The following is a 21,270-nucleotide window of genomic DNA, read 5'->3' as shown; positions in this document are numbered from 1 at the left end:
TATTTAAAACATTGTTAATAACAATTAAATTGTGACAATTAGTTATAAAAAATGAAAGAAAAAAAAAAAAGAAAAAAGTCAAGTGCAAGCAGAGTGCGAAGATGATTGTTGAAAAATAAAAAAACAAAAAAAAAAATTGGCGCAATTATAGTGTGCAATTAAAAAATGATAATACTGGGGTGGTCTTGGGAGATATACAAAAGTGAGGTTGAGACGCGTAAACAAGAGGATATATATGTGGTAAATAGTGGCGCCGGCGCGCTTTGAACCCCGCCCTATTCGCGAGCTTCATATCAAGAATGTGAACCAGTCGCGTTTTAACTCGCGATCCGCCTAAAAATGACACACGACATTGCGAGTCATATATAATCCTTTTTTCATTGTCAACAGGCCTAAGATTAACATTAAATTAATTTTACGTTCAATTTTTGTATAAAAAAAAAATCAAAATATATAAATTATGTAATTTAAAAGTAATTAAATCATTAAAAATCAAAAAAATAAATAAATTCAATAATCAAAAATATATATTAAAAAAACAAAAAATATTATTTTTCATTTTTTTTAAATTTAATGGAAATTTAAAAATCAAAAATTAGATTTAAAAAAAAAACCAAAAGTATATATGATTTTTCTATTTTTGTAATTTTTTTTTTTTCATTATAATTTTATTATTATTTTTGTGTTTTTTATAATTTTTTTTTAGTTTTAAATTGAGTTGAAAAAAAATGATAGAGCCGGTGAAATTTAAATGAATATTCGACATGTGAATAAAAGAAAAATAATTAAAATTTCAGTTTACAAAAGTGACAAATAAAATGGTTCAGTAAAAAAAAAAAGAAAAGTAAAAAACAAATGACAATTGTTATTAATAAATAAAACAACATTATTTTAGTGGAAAAAAATATTTGTGATGTTAAAAAAATGTTAATCAAATAGGCGCGAAAATTTTGTTAAACTGAATGTTATACAAATAAACGATAACACATTACAAGCTCTAAAAAAAAAACCACAAGTGGTCACAGAAAAAACAAATAACCCTAACTTCAAACACTTATTGTTTATAAATTAGTAAAAAAAAAAAAAAAAACGAATTAACGACTTTTTAATTACACCCACATACATAGTGTTATGAATTGAAAAAAAATATTGTCACCTCTATCAAAATAAAAATGTGAAAAAATATAATGATCAAAATAAAAAATCCAAGTCAATAAAAAATCTAGACTAAAAAATTACCAAAAAAATCAAATAAACAAATGGCATGACAAAATGATATAAAAATAATAGACTAGTATAGTAATAAGCAGTAGCAAAAAAAAATGATGAAAATGGAGCAAGGCCATATGCTAAAAATTGATGAAACATTAAAGTGCAATGTAGTAACAGTATGTACAAAAATTTTAGTAATAATTTTATCAACGCGAATCGACGAGTACTCATGGGATCTACAAAATGATCGTACCCAAAGGCGATTATTGGATCGAGCAGTATCTTGGGACGCATAAAAATAATCTAGAGTGGTTTATCCCTTTAAAGAAAATTCATCAAAAGCTAACATAATAAAGTAATAAAAAAAAATTAAAAAAATAAATTGATCCATCATCATCATCATCATCATCATCTAGCCAGCTGTTATAAAAAAAAGGAAAAAAGTTTGAAATGATTATTGAATATTCGTCATTATTATCAACGACCAATATAAAAATAATAATATATTTATTAAAATTTTCAAAATAAAATAATTAATTAATAATAAAAAAAAATTAATTAATCAAAATTGATAAATTTGATCCTGAGGGATTGACTGGCGTCACCTCGAGCGACGACGAAGACGATTCACAAACTGGTCTGATGCGTGGTAGTAGTTCAGAATTACTGCTTGACGCAGGTAGCCAGTGCCAGTCAAATCCCCAGAAATACGAAATACAGGAACAAGAAGCACGTCGTCGCAAACTGTTGGAACTCGGTTTTGGCGCTTCGCGGCGCCGTCCGCCACGGCGTACATGCCGTCAGCGGTTTAATTTTTATGCAACATCAGCACTTGCACTTGTAGCAACATCTGGTGGTGCTGCATTATTATTTTTGGTACCATTATATGTTGATCCAGCAATAAGTACATTGGCTGCTGATTTTTCACCACAACCAGTTATATGTACAACAATAAGACGTGAAGATATTGTTGGTATATTTAATTGTACATGGAGCTCATGTAGAGAAGGTTGTACAAGTGATGTTTATAAATGTACACATATTTATGTTACATATACACCATTAAATGATTCATCTTATTGGAATTATAATAATAATAATATTAATGATAGTAATAGTAAATTAATTACAACGACAACGACAACGACATTAGCTACATCAACTGATTCTGGTTAGTATAATTTTTTTTTTTTTTTTCTTCAATCAATATTGTCATATAGATGAACAAAAATAAAATTAAATAAAGTTTTCTCATCAATCAGCTTTGCTGTTAATTTAATTGTTTTACAATGTCAAGTCAAGCTTAGCTGTAATTTAAATTTTTTTATAGTTTAATTCTTTTTGTTTTAAATTGATTGAATAAAATGTTAAACTTTTTTATGTTAAGCTTTTTTTAGTTTTTAGTTGAACTATGATAATTGCATTTGTATTGATTTTATTTAATTAGTTTATTTTAATTATTTGTTACAGAATCACCTGGTGAAATTGAAGCAATACTTAAAGTTAATATAAAAGGTTGTGGTTATCCACCACTTATTGATTGTGAAAATTTTACACGTGATCTTGGTTTTGAAGGAGCAAAATTTCCATGTCATTATAGTCGTGTTAATGGTAGTATTGTGTTGACAAATTATAATCGTGAAGCTATGGTTGAAATAATAATGCATTTTTTTGCTGCACCATTTGTTGTGACACTTGCAACAAGTGTTGCACTTTGTGTTATGCATTGTGACTGCAGATGTGCAGCACCACCACCACATCATTCACGTGGAATGAGAAGAACCAGAATGAATGATCTCAGGTATATAAAAATTTATTTTATATTTAAATATACATTTAATTCATTTTTATTTTTACTAATTTACCTGTTTGAAAATTAACGTCTGGCAATTTATCAAGACTTTTTTAATTTCATGTTTTTTTTGAACTTTTTTTTTTATTTAATTTTAAAATTGCTCCTTTTTTCTATACATATTTTTTCACTTATTCTGCAAGCTGCAATATTAGATTTTAACGACTCAAGAGAGCTTCTGGCTCTGGAAATTTTATATAATTCTCTTGAGTACTGGAGACTATAAAAAAACAAAAAAAAAATTATAATAATTTCTTTGGATGAATATTTTGTACACGTATAGTTTAGAGAACGAATTAATATAACAATAATACAAATTACTTAATTTCGAAAAAAATTAAGACTCATGGGATATGTAATGATGGAAAAATAACATGAACTTCTATAACAAAAGGAAAATTTTAAGAGCTGTAATTTTGATTAATTAGTGGTTATATTGTTTTAGTTGATAAAGTAAATGTTGGTAATTTGTAGAGAATACTGGTACTAAACTTTAACCAACATTTAGCGAATCTTCCAGTTATATCTCGACCATGTATATACTAAATTTCATATATACTTTATAAATTTAAAATACATTGTTGAAATGTTTGTTTCAAAAAAATTTAAGATAGAAAATGTACGAGTCATGAATTTAAACTGGTATACATCTAAGTCAATTGATCGCGTGTGTAACTTCAAGTTGGAGAATAACCTCCATCCAGATTTAAGTCTATATTGAGTTTTCGAATCCTGTCGATTTTTATTTTGATAATGTTTAAATGAAATCAAAAAAAAAAAAAACAAAAAACTCACTACTTTTTATTAAGAATATTTTTTTTATTTTTCTTTAGTTTGTGATTCTAAAAAAAATCACAGAAATTACTTTTCATAAATTTTATAACAACATATTTAAAAACACATATATATTTTTATAATAATTTTTTTATTAACGTGCAATGCTTTTTATATTCTCGTGCAAATATAAAAAATTCAAGTGTCAAAAAAATTATAAAAATAACGAGTCTCGTGGCAACACATAACTTGGCACTTGATAGTTTTTATTATTTTTTTTTTTTATGTATTTACACGAGAGTGTATGATGATTTTAAAAATTATAACAACCTGTAGATAGTTGAAATAAAAAAAATAATATATATCTGTTTAAATTTAAATTGTCATTATAAAAAAAATTTAAATTTTACACTTTTTATTTTAGAATTTTCACTCTCTATTTAATTTCTCATTTCTCTTTTTTTCATTTAGATTACTTTTTTTTACCTTATTTCAATGGTAATTCTTTTTTTATTTAACAATATGATTTTATTTTTATCTCACGATATTTTAATTCACGAGAGATTTTTTTTTTAATTTTATTTTTCATGATTATCTATCACAAGTGTGATTATAATTAGTTTTTTAATTTAAAAAAAAAAAAACCGATAATGAGAAAAAAATAATAATTATCAATTGTATGTATATATTTTTAAATTTCAATATAAATAATTTTAAATTAAAATCAAAAGTTTGTTGAAAAAAATATGTCAATAGCAGATGAGTTGGATTTACCCTTATTTTATTTTTCCACCCTATTTCATTCTTGTGTTTTTTTTTTTTTTTAAATAACTAGATCAAATAGAAAAAAATAAAATTTTTTAAAATTGAAAATTGTGTAGCATTATTTGAAGCTGGATTAATATAAGAATGATGACTTGAGTAAGGTGGGATGTACCTAGATTGTGATAGATATGCAGCAATTTAAATGGGGGTCGAGGTGAGAAATCGTAAGGTCAGGAATACCAAGTCTTACACTCGTATATCAAAGGGGCGGATTAAACCCAGTGAGACTTACCAACACTCTAGTGATCGTTTTATCGCTACTTTTACTCGAGAATTTGAACTAATGCTTTTTATTTTTTATTTTTTTTACATTTTCACCCTGTTTCAGCGTCCATGTGTCGCCTCGTCATCCATAAATTCAACCAACATAACATTTTTATACAAAAATTTTTCATTCACTTGCTATACAATAGTAAAATTTATATTATTTTCGAAAATTTATTTTAATAAAATTCCTTACTTCAATGATGCGTGAATTTTTTTTTTATACCATTTATTGTATTCCATGGTTTTTTAAATTTTTTATTATATACATACTAAATTTACTATTTTTTTATTTTTATCTTTATCTATTGATCACAAAAAAATTGATCAAACTTTGAACAAAATATGCATTTTTTTTCCAATGATTTATCATGATGCAGTATGTAAATTTTTGATGAGACAGCATAGAAATATCAAAATTAACATTTATCAATGTCAACTGTAAATTCATATTTGATTATAGAAATATTTCATATTCATGTAATTTCATTGCTATGGAATATATCAAATAATTTAATTACAAATTTAATATTTAACATCATATTAATCAAATGAATATTAGCTATTTTAATAAAAATTTATGTATTTTACTTGAATTATAATTTTCAATTGACAAGAAACTTTGTATGAATTTTCATTTTTTTTTTTGTTTGAAAGTAAGAGAACAATTTGCAATTAATATTTAATATTTTTTTCATACCAGTTTGGTAATTTATTGAAGAATAAAAATACGTGAAGTGAAATTAAAAATAATATATACAAGTCATTTAAATGTTTATTAAATTTAAATATTTTCATTCAAGTTGAAAAGAATAATTAATTTTACATTACAATATGGTGAATTGTTTGACAGTACAATTTTAATTTATCAAATATGAAATGATTGATTTTAAATTTTGTAAAATCAAAACAACATATTGTATATTTTAAATTGACGATAAAGTTTTGACTTGTTTGTTTCAAGTAGTATTATTGTCAAGAGCGTATATTCACTTTGTATTTAATAATCTTGAACATAACTTGTATATTAACTTTGTATATATATCTCACGGGCACTGTCTTGTTTATCACATCCACACTGTTGTCTGTCGTTTGATATAATATAAACTTGACTTTTCATGACATTTTGAAAGTCATACAAACTCCCAAATCATTTCGAATATATTGTCCTCAACTTGTTATCGACATGTGAAAATTGAATTTCACTTGCAACTTAATTTAAAAAGGTTTAATATTAAAATACTTGATGTAAATTTTATTTTGTTATCAAACAAAAAATAGTCAATTTAAAAATCCATTTCGTCGTTTGCATAAGCATTTATTTGTCCTTTTTTTTTTCAATATACAGAATGAGCATAGAACAGAGTGATTCATAAAAATGACCTTAATGAATTTCGCGTGACTCAATGCGACAAATGATATTAGACTGGATTTTGATTGTTTCATTACACGAAACTATTTCTTCATTCCGTGAATATTCAATTGATTAATTTTTATTATTTATTTATTTTTATTCATTTTTAAAATTTTTTATGCGTTTAATTAAGTCTAACAATTCTGGTATTTGTAAATGAGTAAATCAATTGATATTTGTAAATTTAGTAGGATACCAGGTGACTATGTTTATCGAGTTTTTGATTTAATGCAACATTGTTGATATTAAATTTAAATTGTAAAATTACGTGGTGGATGAATACGAGAATATTTTTTATTACTGCATAATTGCATATGTAATTTTAATATTGAATGAAACGTGAATAAATAAATAAATAAATAATCAATAAATAGAAAAACTCAAAGAATAAATAAATAGATAAATAAATAAATCAATAAATAAATTAATAAATTAATTTACTCTTGTGTAATTTTATATAATATTATTTTTATAAATTTTTTTTCAAAAAACATTTTAAAACAGATTAAAATCTCTGAAATTTATTTTGTTTAAATTTTTTTTTAACAATTTTATATTGGTGAAATATTTAAACAAATAAAAAAACATATTTTTATATGTATAAATTATTATTTTTATTATTTTTTACCTCAAGTGGAATTTCATTTTATTTGATGTTCACTATCGAATCAATCAAATAGATTCATTGAATATTAATTGTTTTTTATTCTTTTATTCATTGTTGATAATTTTTTTTTCCTATATATGATTGCATCTGTCATTTATTAGGTTTTTTTTTTGTTAAAAATTTAAAAGTTTTGCAGCCACTCCTTTTTACGTCACGCTATAACGAAACATGAAATCAAATTTAAAAATTTATCTAATATCAGATAGATATTTCTCAAAAAAAAAAAAAAGAAAACAAAAACTTGCCAATAGTAAGTTTATAAAATTATCGATTTCTTTTATTTTTTTAAACTCAATTATAGTAAAAAGTTTAAATAACAATACCTATGTTTTATTAAAAAAATGAAAAAAAAAGAAAAAATATTTTAAATACTTTCAAATTTTTTTAAAATGAAATAAAGTTTATGCAATTTTTATTTTTTTTTTCATTTCAATGTTAAAATTGGAATGTACAAAAATAAAAGAACTATTCAAACTTTAATGAGAAATAAAAAAAAAAAAAGTTTGAATAAATTTTTTTCATTATTATTACACAGCTATTAATTTTATTTTTAAATTAAAACAAAAAAAATTAATATATTCTGATTATTATAATATTTTAACAATTATTAATAATTTAAATACGAGAAATGATTTATCAACATATGTTACTTGTATTTATTGCTGATTGCAATATTTTTTTTAATAAATTGGTAAATTATTTTTCTTAATATGATTCTTTGAGTTTTAATAATTATTCGGGTTTTATTAAAACAGTTCACTCAACGCTTGAGCATATTTATATTTTATATTATTGTACAAAGGCCGTCATATTTCACGTTAAAGAGTGCTTATATGCAAAGTGCTTAGAACTGGAGACGACACGCTCGTGTGACCTGAATAATTAAATATGAGCCCTGAACTTGACAATATCTAGTTTAATTTTATTTTTATGAAATTTCTTTTTTTTACTTTTTTACTCGAGCTACATAAAATGTTCTTGTATTACAGTATAAAAAAAATTTACAATGAAAAAAAAATATATAAAAATGGCTCTACACAAATAATTGCTATGAAAAACTTGAAAATGTAACGTGTGGTTATTTTTTTATTTTTTTTATTTTTAATCAATGAAAATGCGGTCAATGTCTACATCCAAATAAATTGTGGTACTTTATGTCATTGTGTATTATTATCAATAAATTAAAAAAAAAATAAAAATACATATTATTTTTTTATTATAAAAAACAATGCTTTTATTATATTTTTTTTAAAATTTCTAATTCTAATTTTTATTTTTAACTATTGTCAAAGCTTCAAGTATATTTAAAAATAAATAAATAAATTTTATTTTCACTTTTGAGCTTGAAAAGTTTCTTGGATTATGTCCAAAGCACAATTGAAAATTTTTCAAACTACTTAAATTTTTTCGTGAAATATGAATTGTTTAAATTTCAATACAAAAAGCTTATTGATATAATTATTGAGTATATAATTTTTTAAATAAAATTAAAAAGTTTGAGTTTATAAATTTAGATAAAACTATTCAGAAATTATTTATAGTGTTTTTTTTTATTTTTTTAGTTCAGTTTGAGAATGCTTTATTATTATTTTTTCCCACTGGAGTTTTGCATAAGTTGCATACTTGAATATATTTAAAAAATTGTTCGATTAATTTTAATTAGTATTTTTTTTATATTTTTAAAAAGTTAGAATAATTTTTAACTTAATAATTCAATTGTAAATGTTTGTAGGAATAATTATTTTCAAGTAAAAACTAATTAGATAATTTCGTCATTTTGTTATTGGAAAAGTCACTTGAGACAATGCATGTATATTGTTAAAGTTGTACGTGAAAATTATGCAATTCCTGTGAGATGTTTCATAAAGTATTACATAATTCTCAATGGTTGGTTATGTTATCGATGAAAATAGGTCAAAAAATAAGCATGAATAAATGTGAAAACATGAAGATAATATAAAATAAAAATAATCGTTCGATTTCAGTGATTGTGTCTTGTCGTTTCCACTAAAAATTTTCAACCTGGCTTCATTCTGTCTCAACCTATTTTTTCTTTTTCTTTTTGTTTTTTTTTTACCTTTATTTTAAGTATAAAAGGTTGGCACCCATTGTCTCTATTATTTTGTCACAATCTTGACGTAATATCACTGCAGGTAAAAGAGAAAAAAAAAATGAGAAAAAAACAATTTCTAAAATAAATTACTACAGTATATTTTTAGTTGTTTTTTTTCAAATTTAATGATAAATATTTAAACGTTGACGAGATAAAATTGAAAACAGAATCAAATAAAATTAATTGTTTCAAATATGCTGATGAAAATTAATTTCCTTCTCTTGATGATTGAAAATTATTATTAGTTTTATGAAATTTAATATTGAACATTTTTGTATTGAACAATTTTGTAACTAATGAGACATCTAATTTTAACAATCATTTATCAGTATAATTAAATTATTTTTAATTCCAAATAATAAATATAATAACTGTTATTAAAAATTTATTCTCAAAAAAAAAAGGGAGATAATTGGAGTATTTTTTTTAATAAAGGTAAAAAAAATAATTTAAAATTATTATAATCTGTCGGTTTTTACAAAGAAAAATAATATCACCTTAAAATTTGCATTTGATTGTCGCTGAAATAAATTATGTAAATAAATTTTGCATTAAATCCAATTTGAATTTCCCTAAACTAAGAAAAACTTTAAAATTTGACTGAAAATCAACTTTTATAAAAAAAATATTTATACATCTTCTTTAAATTTATATTTCCTAATTTTTTACTTTTTTTATACTTTATAAATTTGACGCATTTTGTTTATGCATCAATAATCGTTTTTTTTTTTTTTTTTTTTTAATGAGCTTTTTCTTTATTGACTCGTATTTTTTTTTTTTTTTTTTCTTAAATCAATACTGTAGTTTACCAATGCCACAAAAGAATGGTAATAACACAACTCTCCTAAATTAGTTCTGAGCATAGTAAAAAAAATAAAATAAATGAAAATAAAAAACGACATTTTTTTTTTTTTTTTTGTTTTTTAATTTTACTGTATTTTTATCAAAATAACGACGACTAAAAAAATAGTTTAGTCTGTGTGAGAATTTACAAAAATAAAATGCTTGTGGTATGATGAATATATTTTCCATTGTCATTTTTTTTCCCACATTATTTCTGAATTTTTAGCTATTTTTTTTCTGCTTTCTTTATGTCAATTGTAAACGACACAACTGTTCGACAATATATATTTTTTATAATTTTTTTTTTCTATATAAATTTTACATTGTTATTTTGGTAAAATATTTTTTCACATATATTATCTTTTGACCCATAAAATATAACAATATATTATTGATATAAATATTTTTTCATTTTCGTAATGGAATTTACTAATATGCAAATTTTATTTTTATTTATTTTCAATACTTTTTGTTGAATAATTTTACTATTTTATATTCACAAATTTATTTATATATTATACTAATTTATTAATTTTAATTTTTAATAAATATCATTCAACAATTAGGGATAATAAAAATAAACTTTTATTATGAAAATAAATTTGTCTAATGAGAAAACTTTAATAATACAGTATTGTTCAATATGACACTAAGTTTTAACACATATCCAAGTGGAGTGATATATAATTTCGTGATGAACAAGTTTGTACCTCATTGTGCTTAAATATGATCATGTGTCTTGTTTTTTAATAATTATATGCTATTCTTAATATTATATATCAAATTTTATATATATAAATATTATTTTTCAATTTTACTATTATTCATTATATTTTTATATATACACTATATTTATTCTATAAATATTATATAATATTTGATTTTAATATATTTTAAATTTGTTTCTCTGATATTTATAATTAATTCATAATATCTACTTTTTTTAGTTTTATTGAATCAATTTTAAATATAATTTTTTATGATAAATAAATTTGTCTAATTCATTTATATATTATTATTCATATATGTCATGTTATATCATTAAAATTTTATTATTATACGTTTATCATGTATGTGTCCTCATACATATATATATTCTATATATATAGATTATATCTCTTTTTTCATTATTAAATCATAGTGTATTGATCTTCTCACTTATAATACTTAATAAATATTATACATTGTCAATTGAACAATTCAATTATTATTTTTTCAATTATTGATTATATATTTATTATATTATAAATTTTTATACAAGGTTAAAATTTTTTATTGAATGAACAACCAGTATGTGAGCATAAATAATATTCAAGATAACCTGAGGAAAAAAAAAAAGTGCATGATTTAACAGTACATTAGAATTTCAACTGGTTTTTCATGCTTGTAATTCAGCAGAAGTTTATTCTCGTAGTAATTCTCTTATGTCTCAAGTGATGGTCTATTAATAATTCAATGATATCTTTATGGGGTATTTTACCTTTTACATAAAATGCCACTTTTATTTTATGGCAACAGTATTATTTTATTATTTTAAATTCATTATTTATATATTTTATCATAAATGTATCAAATAATTTTGGTTTAAAGGTTTTTAAAAATAATAAAATATCTGTCGACATATTTTAAATTTAATAATCATTTTATTCTGTTATTGTGTTTATATATATCGAAATTGCAAGCTTGGGATGTTTGCCAAAATAAAAACATGTTTTTAGCTTTGTGATTTTATCAGGTATTTTCATGTTGAATTATTAACCTGTAGAGGATGAAATTTACGTTTAGTAAATAACAATTTATATATTAATTGAGGCATATATTTATTATTATCAAAAGATTTTCAAATAAAAGAAACGATAGAGAGAGAAAAAAACAACGAGCTTTTGATTTATGGATAGAAGAAAAAAATTTATGGATAAATATATAAAAAAAATTACTTGAATTATTCATTTTATTTGGATGACATTGTAAAATATCACCTTATGTTGGAATACGAAAATGTAAAAATATATAATTTCTTTTTTTTTTTTATTGTAAAGTTTTATGACTATTTGTGTTTTTTTTTTGTGCTTGAAAAATGATGATTTACTGAGGTAAATTTTGACTGACCTCGGTGGATTGATTTTCCATAAACATACAGTATTATATTTTGTTTTTATCTTTATTTACTCATAGTTTGCGGAAAAATTCTTGGAAGTTACGTGATAATGCGACATTTCCATCAGTCAAATGGACGAATCGTGTCATTTGTCAAAGCCACGTTGCAAACATGTTTTCTCTTATATTTTCTTCATAAAAAACTTTACATACATCTGTTTGAAAATTATTTTTATTATTATTCATTGTTAAAAATTTATACTGCTAAAACTTTTTTTCATATTTTATAATTATTCATCTTTATTTTATTTATTTTATTGTATTTTTTTTTATCCGAATGAACAATTATTTTGTGCTCCAGTTAATAAAATCTTAAAAAATAAAAAACAGATTTTTTTTTTTAATGAATGAATATAAAAAATTGTTGATAAATTATATTACAAAAAAAAAAAAAAAAAAAAAAAAAACCACAATGAAATGAAAATATTTGATGAAAAGAATTTTTTTTATTTCATTTATATTTAATTTCAACGCGGAGTTATAATTTATTTTTAAAATAAGATATAATATTATTTATTAAGATGATTTTTGTAATTTTAAAATTTAAATATTAATATACTCTGATGCTATTGTGTGTGCTGAAGAATATCTGAGAGTATTAAAATGATATATGTACTTGAAAATTTTCTGGAAATTTAAATACTAAGTAAAATTGCATTTTTTTTCTAAAACATGCAACTTAAAACAGTCGTAATACTTGTTACACAATTAAACCAAATAATTTGTGTAATTTCATTAGTCTAAGTAAACTAATTATCTCCATAAATTAAATTGTATATTTGCATTCTTGTTTTTTTTTTTTTTGAATTTTCTAATACCAACAATGATTAATATTATAAAAAAATATATAAATTAATTTTATAGTAGACAATTGAGATGATTATTTATTGATGGATAATTGATGGTTTTTAATTTGATTTTAGTGATCACTCAATAAGCAATAGAGTTGACAGAAGAGGACATTCACATTCAGTACATTGTGAATGTGGCGAAGTGACAAGACCATTATGACGAAGGGAGGAAACGGCTGAGAGTACTCTGGCAACATCTCAGTCGGATTTGTAAAATACATAATATTTTAACCAATATTGCCAGTTGAATTATAATAAAATATCAACAACTAAAATAAACAAAAATAATAAAAAATCAATTTTTATTTAACCATTATGCAATATATCCAGTGCATCACTTTCAACTTCTCAACAATTGAAATGAAAACAATTAAATAAACAAATAAACAAACTTAAAAATTAACAATTTAATTATCACATAAATAAAGTAATCTCGTGATTGTTATTGCTCATATAAAAAAAAAAAAATTCACAGTGACAAAAAATAATAATAATAAAATATAAGTGACAGTGTAATAATAATCTTCAAGTTTATAATTAAAAAATTAGTGAATTAAAAATTTAAGTGTTGAAAAAATTGATTATATAAAAATAAAAAAAAAACAGTGTTTATTTATTTTTTTTATTTTAATTTTGTTCAATTATAACGATTAGAAATAAACATTAAATTAGATGTTAATGATTGACATAAATTGTGTTGATATAATAATTGACGTGTGTATAAATGAGTAAATATATGATCTCGGTTTCCAGGGTCATCATCAAAGCTTAATTGTTCAAAAGGCATTGACATTTCAGCTGATTTTGTTATCAATAAAAGCATCCTACAAATTGGTTTATCATTAATGCATAATGATTATTGATAATGATATTATTATGTGGGTGTTCATTGTCATAATATTTGTGAATATTATGTTTACTATATGATAATGAAATTTAGGGTTGATATAATTTTATGTTATGGTATATTAATTAAGATGTAAAGTATTTTATGAAATATGTTTATTGATACTTGTTAGAAGATAAATTATATCTTAGATAAATAAATAAAATATATTTTATCTTTTACTGCAATGAAATTTCATGAAGGTCAATGCTAGGGCTTGATAACAGATATGAAAAGGTTTTATCACTTTTAGTATATGACCATTGTTACGAGTCAATTTTTATTTATTTATAAATTATTATTTTGTAATACTCGAGTTAATTGGTTACTGGATTAATTGTCCCTATTTTTTTATATTATTTAAATTTTATAAGGCATAAAAAAATTGTATAATCGAAAATTGAATTTAAAAATTATTCATAATATTTTTACATAAATTGATTTATTTGAAAAAATTGTAATTATAAATTGATTAAAAAATATAGATTCTAGAATATATTGGTATTTTTTTTTATTTTTTTTTTTAATAACTTGCATCAATTTAAAAAAAAATATGTATTAATACGATTTTATTATTATTTTTATTTGTGTCAGATCATCAAACTCGGGTCGAGGTAAAAATTTGTTATATACATTTAGTATATAGCAGGTAAAACTGGAAGTTTGCCAAACCACAAATCGACCACCGCGAAATGGATTCGTGTTAAAAAAAATGATGATGAAAAAAAGGTATAATAAAAATTCAAACTATAAAAATTTAGGATAATGTTAAAGGACAAGTAAAGAGTAAAAATATAAAAATAAAATAAACTCAGTTGGCAAGTTATATGGTAAAGGAAATAAATTTTTTTTTTTCACTTTGATTATTATTTTATTAATCATCTATTTTATTATTCATTAATTTTATTACTGAATAATTTTTCAATTCATTTCTTTTTTTAATATAAAATAACATATATAAATGTAAAATCGATTGAAAAAAAATCTCATAAAATATTTACATAATAAAATATAACATATCGTGCCAGAGTAAATGTCGAGCTTTTATTAAAATATAAATCAAAACTTTAATTTATAAATAATATATTTTTTTAGTATTTTAAATCATTTATAATAAATTTTATTATAAATATTTTCTTAAAGTTCGTTAGTTCGAGTGTAATTTATTTAAAAACTTAACAATATTATAGATTTGATAAAAAAAAATAGAAAATATTTTCTTCTTTTTTAATTTTATTAATAATTTTATAAAAATTTATAAAAAAAATTAATTCCAATCGATTGATATTGTTTTTATTTTGCTCCAGTAACCAATTAAATTTTTATATTTTGTTTTCATTAATTATCGAGAATGACAGGTTTATTGAACGATGAAAAAAAAAATAATTTGAATAACATAAATTAATGATAAATAATGTTTAAAAAAATGCTCCATATCGTTACAGTAAGGCAGTATTAATAGCGCAAAAGTTAAATAATATATTTAAAAAATAAAAATAAAATTAAGCGTTGATCGCAAAATAATACGAGTGAGCAAATAAATGATTTTATGATGTGAAAAATAAATAAACAAATCAACTATATTTAGTTTATCTTTAAAATAATTATATAAAAAAAAAAAAAGTTGATTTATTTTATTTTTTATTTATACTTGTTACATATATAGGTCGAGTGATTTATCATTTTTATAAAGCCACAATTTTCAGTTACCATGTGCAGTTATTAGTTTGACATAAAAGTAAATTATTGGGCTTTTTAGTGACAGGTAGTTCTCGAGAATGAGATATTGCAAAAATTTTGATAGATGAGATGAAAAATAAAAAAAAGGTTATTCAAGCTAAAATTATATTTGGTGACATTCAACCAATTTGCAAGGATCATACAATGTCATATCAAGTGAGTAAATTTTCAGTGGTCTAAGCAATTTTTTTTTTTTCATTTCTTTTTCGTGTTATAATAATTTGGCATTTGTGGAGAAAAAAATAAAAATCGATAAATCAATTTCCATTGTTATTTATTTGCCGAAAAATATTCATTATAATTTTTCTAATATTTCATGATTTTTGTGATAATTAAATTAGCTTATTTTGAATATCGTCGAAACCAATATGAATAAATAATTATTTTTCTATCGATTTAAATTATGAGTTTTAAATTTTTCATTTATTTCATATACGCTTCGCTGAATGTCAAATGGACCTAATACTTTGTCAATGCTCGATGTTTATATTCATAAAATAATATTAAATAAATATTTTAAAAAATATTCACAACGATACCACCAATCACGTATTATTAAAATTACTGCCATGGCTTTTGAAACAAGTCAAGTTTAAAAAAAAAAAAAATTCTATATATATAATGCTAAATATTTGTGCACCACAGCCAATCAAAATTCAATCAATTCCACCACGATAACCAAAAGCTATATTTAAAAAAAGACAAAAAAAGTTTTAAATATTAAAATAATAATTATAAAAAATAAATGTAGATAGTTTCTCATTTAAAATTCGATGGAAAACAAAGCTTTTTTTTTTTTTTATGCGAGTGTGTTTTAATTAAAAAAAATATATAAAATACATGTACTAAAAAATCACATTAAAAATAAATAGATAAACAGTGTTTAATATAAAAAATATTATATAAAGATTTTAATGAACAAAATAAGTGGCATTTTAAATTAATTAAAAAACATAATATTGTTAATAATTTTATACAATAATTAAACAAGCAACTTCCACATGAAAATCAGTGAATCAAAATGATAATTAAAAATTATAATCTTATACAAAATGGAAATGATAAATATTGATAATGAAAAAATATACTCAATTAATATTAGTTGACATGATTATTCAATATTTTGACAGAGTATTGACATGTCATACGTGTGATGACGATAAATAATAAAATGAAAATAAATATATAAACATTTTAGAATATAATTGATTAGATGATAATTGTTAGATGATAACGAAAACATAATGCGTAACAAAATCGAGAAATAAAAAAAGAAATAATAATTTTAAAAAATAGTTATGATACTACAACGAATAAAAATAAATAAAATAAAAAAAATTAATGCTGATAATCGAAATGATAATTGACTTAATAAATAATAATGGTTAAAAAGTTAATCACTAGCTTAATAAAATAAATTGATAATATAAACATAAACATTAATAAAAAAATAAAATTAAGAAATTAAAAAATTTTAAGTTAGAATTTAGCAACATTTAGCTGGTCTAAATGAATAGTATTTATTTTTAATTTTAAAACTAATTTAATTAATTTTTTTTCAATGATTTTCACCAAAAATTACGAGATGATTATTTTTATTTATTATATTCTATATAATTAAACAAAATTATATACAATCAAAAATAAATAAATAAAATTATTTTCATCTCGTAATTTAGAAAGTTAATAAAATTGTCTCTGCTTAGCATATTTATTTATAATTTTTTAATTTTAAAATTGTTTATAAACATTAAACAAGATATTTTTGTTTTAAAAATTTTAAAATTTTTAGTTACAACAATTAATTGCAACACAGTCATTAAAGTAAATTGACAAAAAATAAAAATAAAAACCAAGTGTGCTTCATGAGTTGCTAATGCTTAGAAAAAAAATAAAAAAATATATAAACAAAATTATGTGTATACACCGTATGGTATGGAATTGTCAAAAATAATTATTAAAAAAAAAAAATATAATCATGGTAATAATTGTATACAGTTGAAAATGGATATTATAATTTTATTTTTATTTTAAAACTAGAATCTATTGATACTCGCCGATACAACAGACATAATATTGTGTTAATTTTAATGATGCCATTGATATAGATATTATTGTTGATAATATAAAAAAATATTAAAAAAATAGTAGGACTTACCAAAGTTAAAAAAAATAAATAAAAAAGTGATATAATAGTTTTTTTTAAAAAAAACAATCAATAATATAATAATAATTTTTTTTTTTTCTATTTTCATTTCCTTTTACCATTACTTGATACAATAAATCAAGATTTGTAATCTGAATTTAAAAGACTTTTTCCATTGATGTAAATTTATTCCACTTGACGTCTTTTCTATATATTTTTTTTTTTTTTTTCAAGGGTGTGTCTCCATTGTCGGGGGTATGTTTTGGGTGCGGTACAACATAAATATGCTTACCTGTTTTATTTATTTTTTTTATCTTTTATTTATATTTATTTATTTTATTTTTTAATATTTCAACAGCATTTATATTATCTTTTTGAATTGTTGTACTTTAAATAAAAAAAAAAAAATTGTTTTTCATTTTTTATTTGCATTTATGCAAATTTTTCTTTTTTATCAAAGAAAAAATATTTTTTCTTTTTATTATTATTGCATTACAAAGAAGGTGAAATATTATTTTTTTTTCATTTTTATATAAATATTTTTACACTATTTCTTTTTTACAGTAAATATATGTATATACGACCTATTTTTTTCTTTTTTTTTTTTTATTTATTTATTATTTTGCAAATTTTCCAGTGAAAAAGGTAATTCTATCATTGCAAAAGGAATTTTTTTTTTTTTTATTACGTATTGCTTATACCGATTCACCTTTTTTTTAATTTATTTTTTTGTAATTTAATTTCAAGCTTTTGATGGATATATTTCATTTTAATTTATGTTATTATTATCAATTTCAATTTGTTTATTAATTAAAAAAAATTTTCATTATAAAATTTTCCAATACCAAAGGGAATCGGCTTTGGTCCTTTAGATTTTTTTTCATCAAATGATTTTGTCTATACTACTTCGCTCCTCACAGGTGCTGTGAAGAGCAGCGATATAAAATTGTTCTATTTTTATTTTAAACTATATAAGTTAATTTCTTATTATATATTTTATCTTTATTTTTATCTAACTTGATTTATATTAAAAAAAAGGAAATGAAGAAAAACAAGTAAAAATTGTGGTTGAAACGGAGAGATAAAGTCCTTGAAGGGATTGATCGGAAGCACAGTGAGTACAGCCACCCGACAATATCTAACCCAAACGGAGATTATGTCGTTTTACTGTGTGGACGAACGAGTAAACTTCTTAGTCTCCACTTCAAATACTCACTTCCTTTTATTTTTCCATCCGTTGGTCCATCCGTTTCAATTCGTCGCCAAATCCTCTGTTTTTATATTATTCCCCCTCAATCTCTGAAACCTTATTTTTTTTTTTTATCCTGTTTCTCTTTTTTATAACTTTTATTTGCTTTAGATGATAATGTGAATGCACATTGCATCCCTCTCATCGTTTCCATGGTTACTTCACAAACTTTCTCACCTCCTTTCGTCGTCCTTCAATCCTACTTTTGTCAATATTCTAAAGACATAAATTTTTTTTTTTTCATTTTCTCTTAACGCAAATAAATAGTCAAAAAAACAAATTATTTTCAATTTTTTTCCCCTAAATAGTTCAAGTTTAAAATTTTACCAAAATACATATTTTTTTTCTAAATTATAATTTTAAGTTTAAATAAAGCTCGGAAGTTTATTATTCATTTGATTTAAAATGATGGATTATTTTATATTTTCTTTTAAATAAATTTATATCGTGTTATCTACTCACAAAGTCAGACAAGATGATATATATTATCTGACTTGCTCTATTTTTCACGCTTGAAATGTCTACCAACTCTGACATTTCATTGTACTGTCATTGCATTTTGGAGATGAACCTAATCACAAACTGTGAAGTCACTAGTCTATCTTGTTATTACGAATGACATATTTTTCTTTTCAATTTTATATATTTTTTTTTTTCCACTTTTATTAGATTTTCTTTTTTTAATTTATTTTTCCATCTAGTCAGTTACATGACCCAAACTACACACAGACACATGTTGCCATGTTTGTGAACGTTGATAAAAATTTTGAATAAATTTTTTATCTCTTTTTTACATTCATGACGTTTATCAGCTTCTATTGAAATTAAATTTTTTCCTTATCTTATTATATATATATTAATTTTATTATTTTTTATTTTCTCCTAAATATTTGCCAGATAATTTATTACTTAATTTTAAATATTGTATATAAAAAATATATTTTATATAACTTTTAAAATTTATTAAAATTGGATATTAAATTTAAATAATGCAAAAAAAAATTTTAAATTATGCTTTTATAAAAATTATCATAATATTTTATCAAATTAGGGAAAAAAAATTATTGTTAAGGTAAAAATTAGTAAAATGCTTTTAAGTCAAGTCCGACATAAGTAGTAAAATAAAAAAAAAAAATTAAAAAAGATATACACTATCATGTGAAATCACCGCAAGTGGTATAGATCACTCACCCCTAAAAATACTTCCTTATTTGCTCAATCCTTCATTCATTTTTAATGATTTTTTCGTTTAATTTTTTTAACATATAGTTTTTAGACTTTTATGTTTATTTTTCATGCTCTTTTTTCTGTATTTTTTTCCATATATTTTCTGGCAGTTTTACTGAGAACGAGTCAACTTGGTGAAACAGGTATGAGGCATGATGATTTTTGACTGTTATTTGAAGCAGAAAATAAGTCTATATCGTCAGATTGCGAACAACTTTGACCTCGTTCTGGCTCGACAGACGCTGACCCTTATCACTAGGCAAGTAGAGACCGATATTTGTACTTTGATATTACTTTTTATACAAAGCAACTTCATATTTTAGTTTTATTATTCATTTTTTTTTATTATTTATTAACTAACAAATTATCCTTTGAGTTAATTAATTTATAATAATAATCGTCAGTATTTTGAGTACTTTTCATTAAAATGTTTACATAGTAAACACTCATTCAAGGAAAAAATAATATTTTACATTAAAATCAGCTTTAATTAATGTTTTATTCTTATTAAAAAGTTTATCAAAAAATATAACATCCACAAATATAAACTCATAAATAAAATACAACTAAAATACATGAATAAATTTGAAAAAAAAATAAAAAAAAATTTTAATTTTAAATTTATTTATTTAAATTGTCAAGCAAATTGATGATATTTCAAATACAATATTGCTCCAAAAGAAAAATAAAAATAATACTGAATTTTTCGCAATGTTAGAATTAGAATTAGATTTTTTCTAGCCAACCAATAAGAAGCATCGGTGGTTCAGTGGTAGAATGCTCGCCTGCCACGCGGGCGACCCGGGTTCGATTCCCGGCCGATGCATCGATATCATATATTTTTGCTATTTCTACTTCAAATTCAGCTCAATATAATAATAATAATTTTTGTTTTTTTAATATTGATCTTTGACAATAACAATATCATACACAAAATACAGTAATTCAAAATATATTTCATAAATCATGGTATAGTTAATCAGACTGTCTGTTGGCCTGTTTCATTTTAGTCAATATGAACGTTAAATCCGTTGAAAGGGCTCACCCATT

The 21,270-nt window shown here is 21.8% G+C and overlaps 1 protein-coding gene and 1 non-coding gene across 2 annotated transcripts; both read left to right on the top strand.

Annotated features, from left to right (window-relative positions):
* The first annotated feature begins 308 nt into the window (after window positions 1–308).
* LOC122851452 lies at window positions 309–16,377 on the top strand. Its single transcript, XM_044150677.1, has 3 exons — window positions 309–2,383; window positions 2,683–3,013; window positions 13,045–16,377. Exons 1-3 carry the CDS (start codon window positions 1,855–1,857, stop codon window positions 13,130–13,132), a joined length of 948 nt encoding a protein of 315 aa, XP_044006612.1. The 5' UTR covers window positions 309–1,854; the 3' UTR covers window positions 13,133–16,377.
* Window positions 16,378–20,975: 4,598 nt separating this feature from the next.
* Trnag-gcc lies at window positions 20,976–21,046 on the top strand. Its single transcript has one exon. It is a non-coding gene; the product is annotated as a tRNA-Gly (tRNA).
* Window positions 21,047–21,270: the final 224 nt, after the last annotated feature.

This window comes from Aphidius gifuensis, linkage group LG3 (genome assembly GCF_014905175.1).
Source record: "Aphidius gifuensis isolate YNYX2018 linkage group LG3, ASM1490517v1, whole genome shotgun sequence".
In the NCBI taxonomy this organism is placed as follows: Eukaryota; Metazoa; Arthropoda; class Insecta; order Hymenoptera; family Braconidae; genus Aphidius; species Aphidius gifuensis.
Note: the sequence above shows the minus strand (reverse complement) of the source record. Positions and strands in the feature narration are given on the sequence as shown.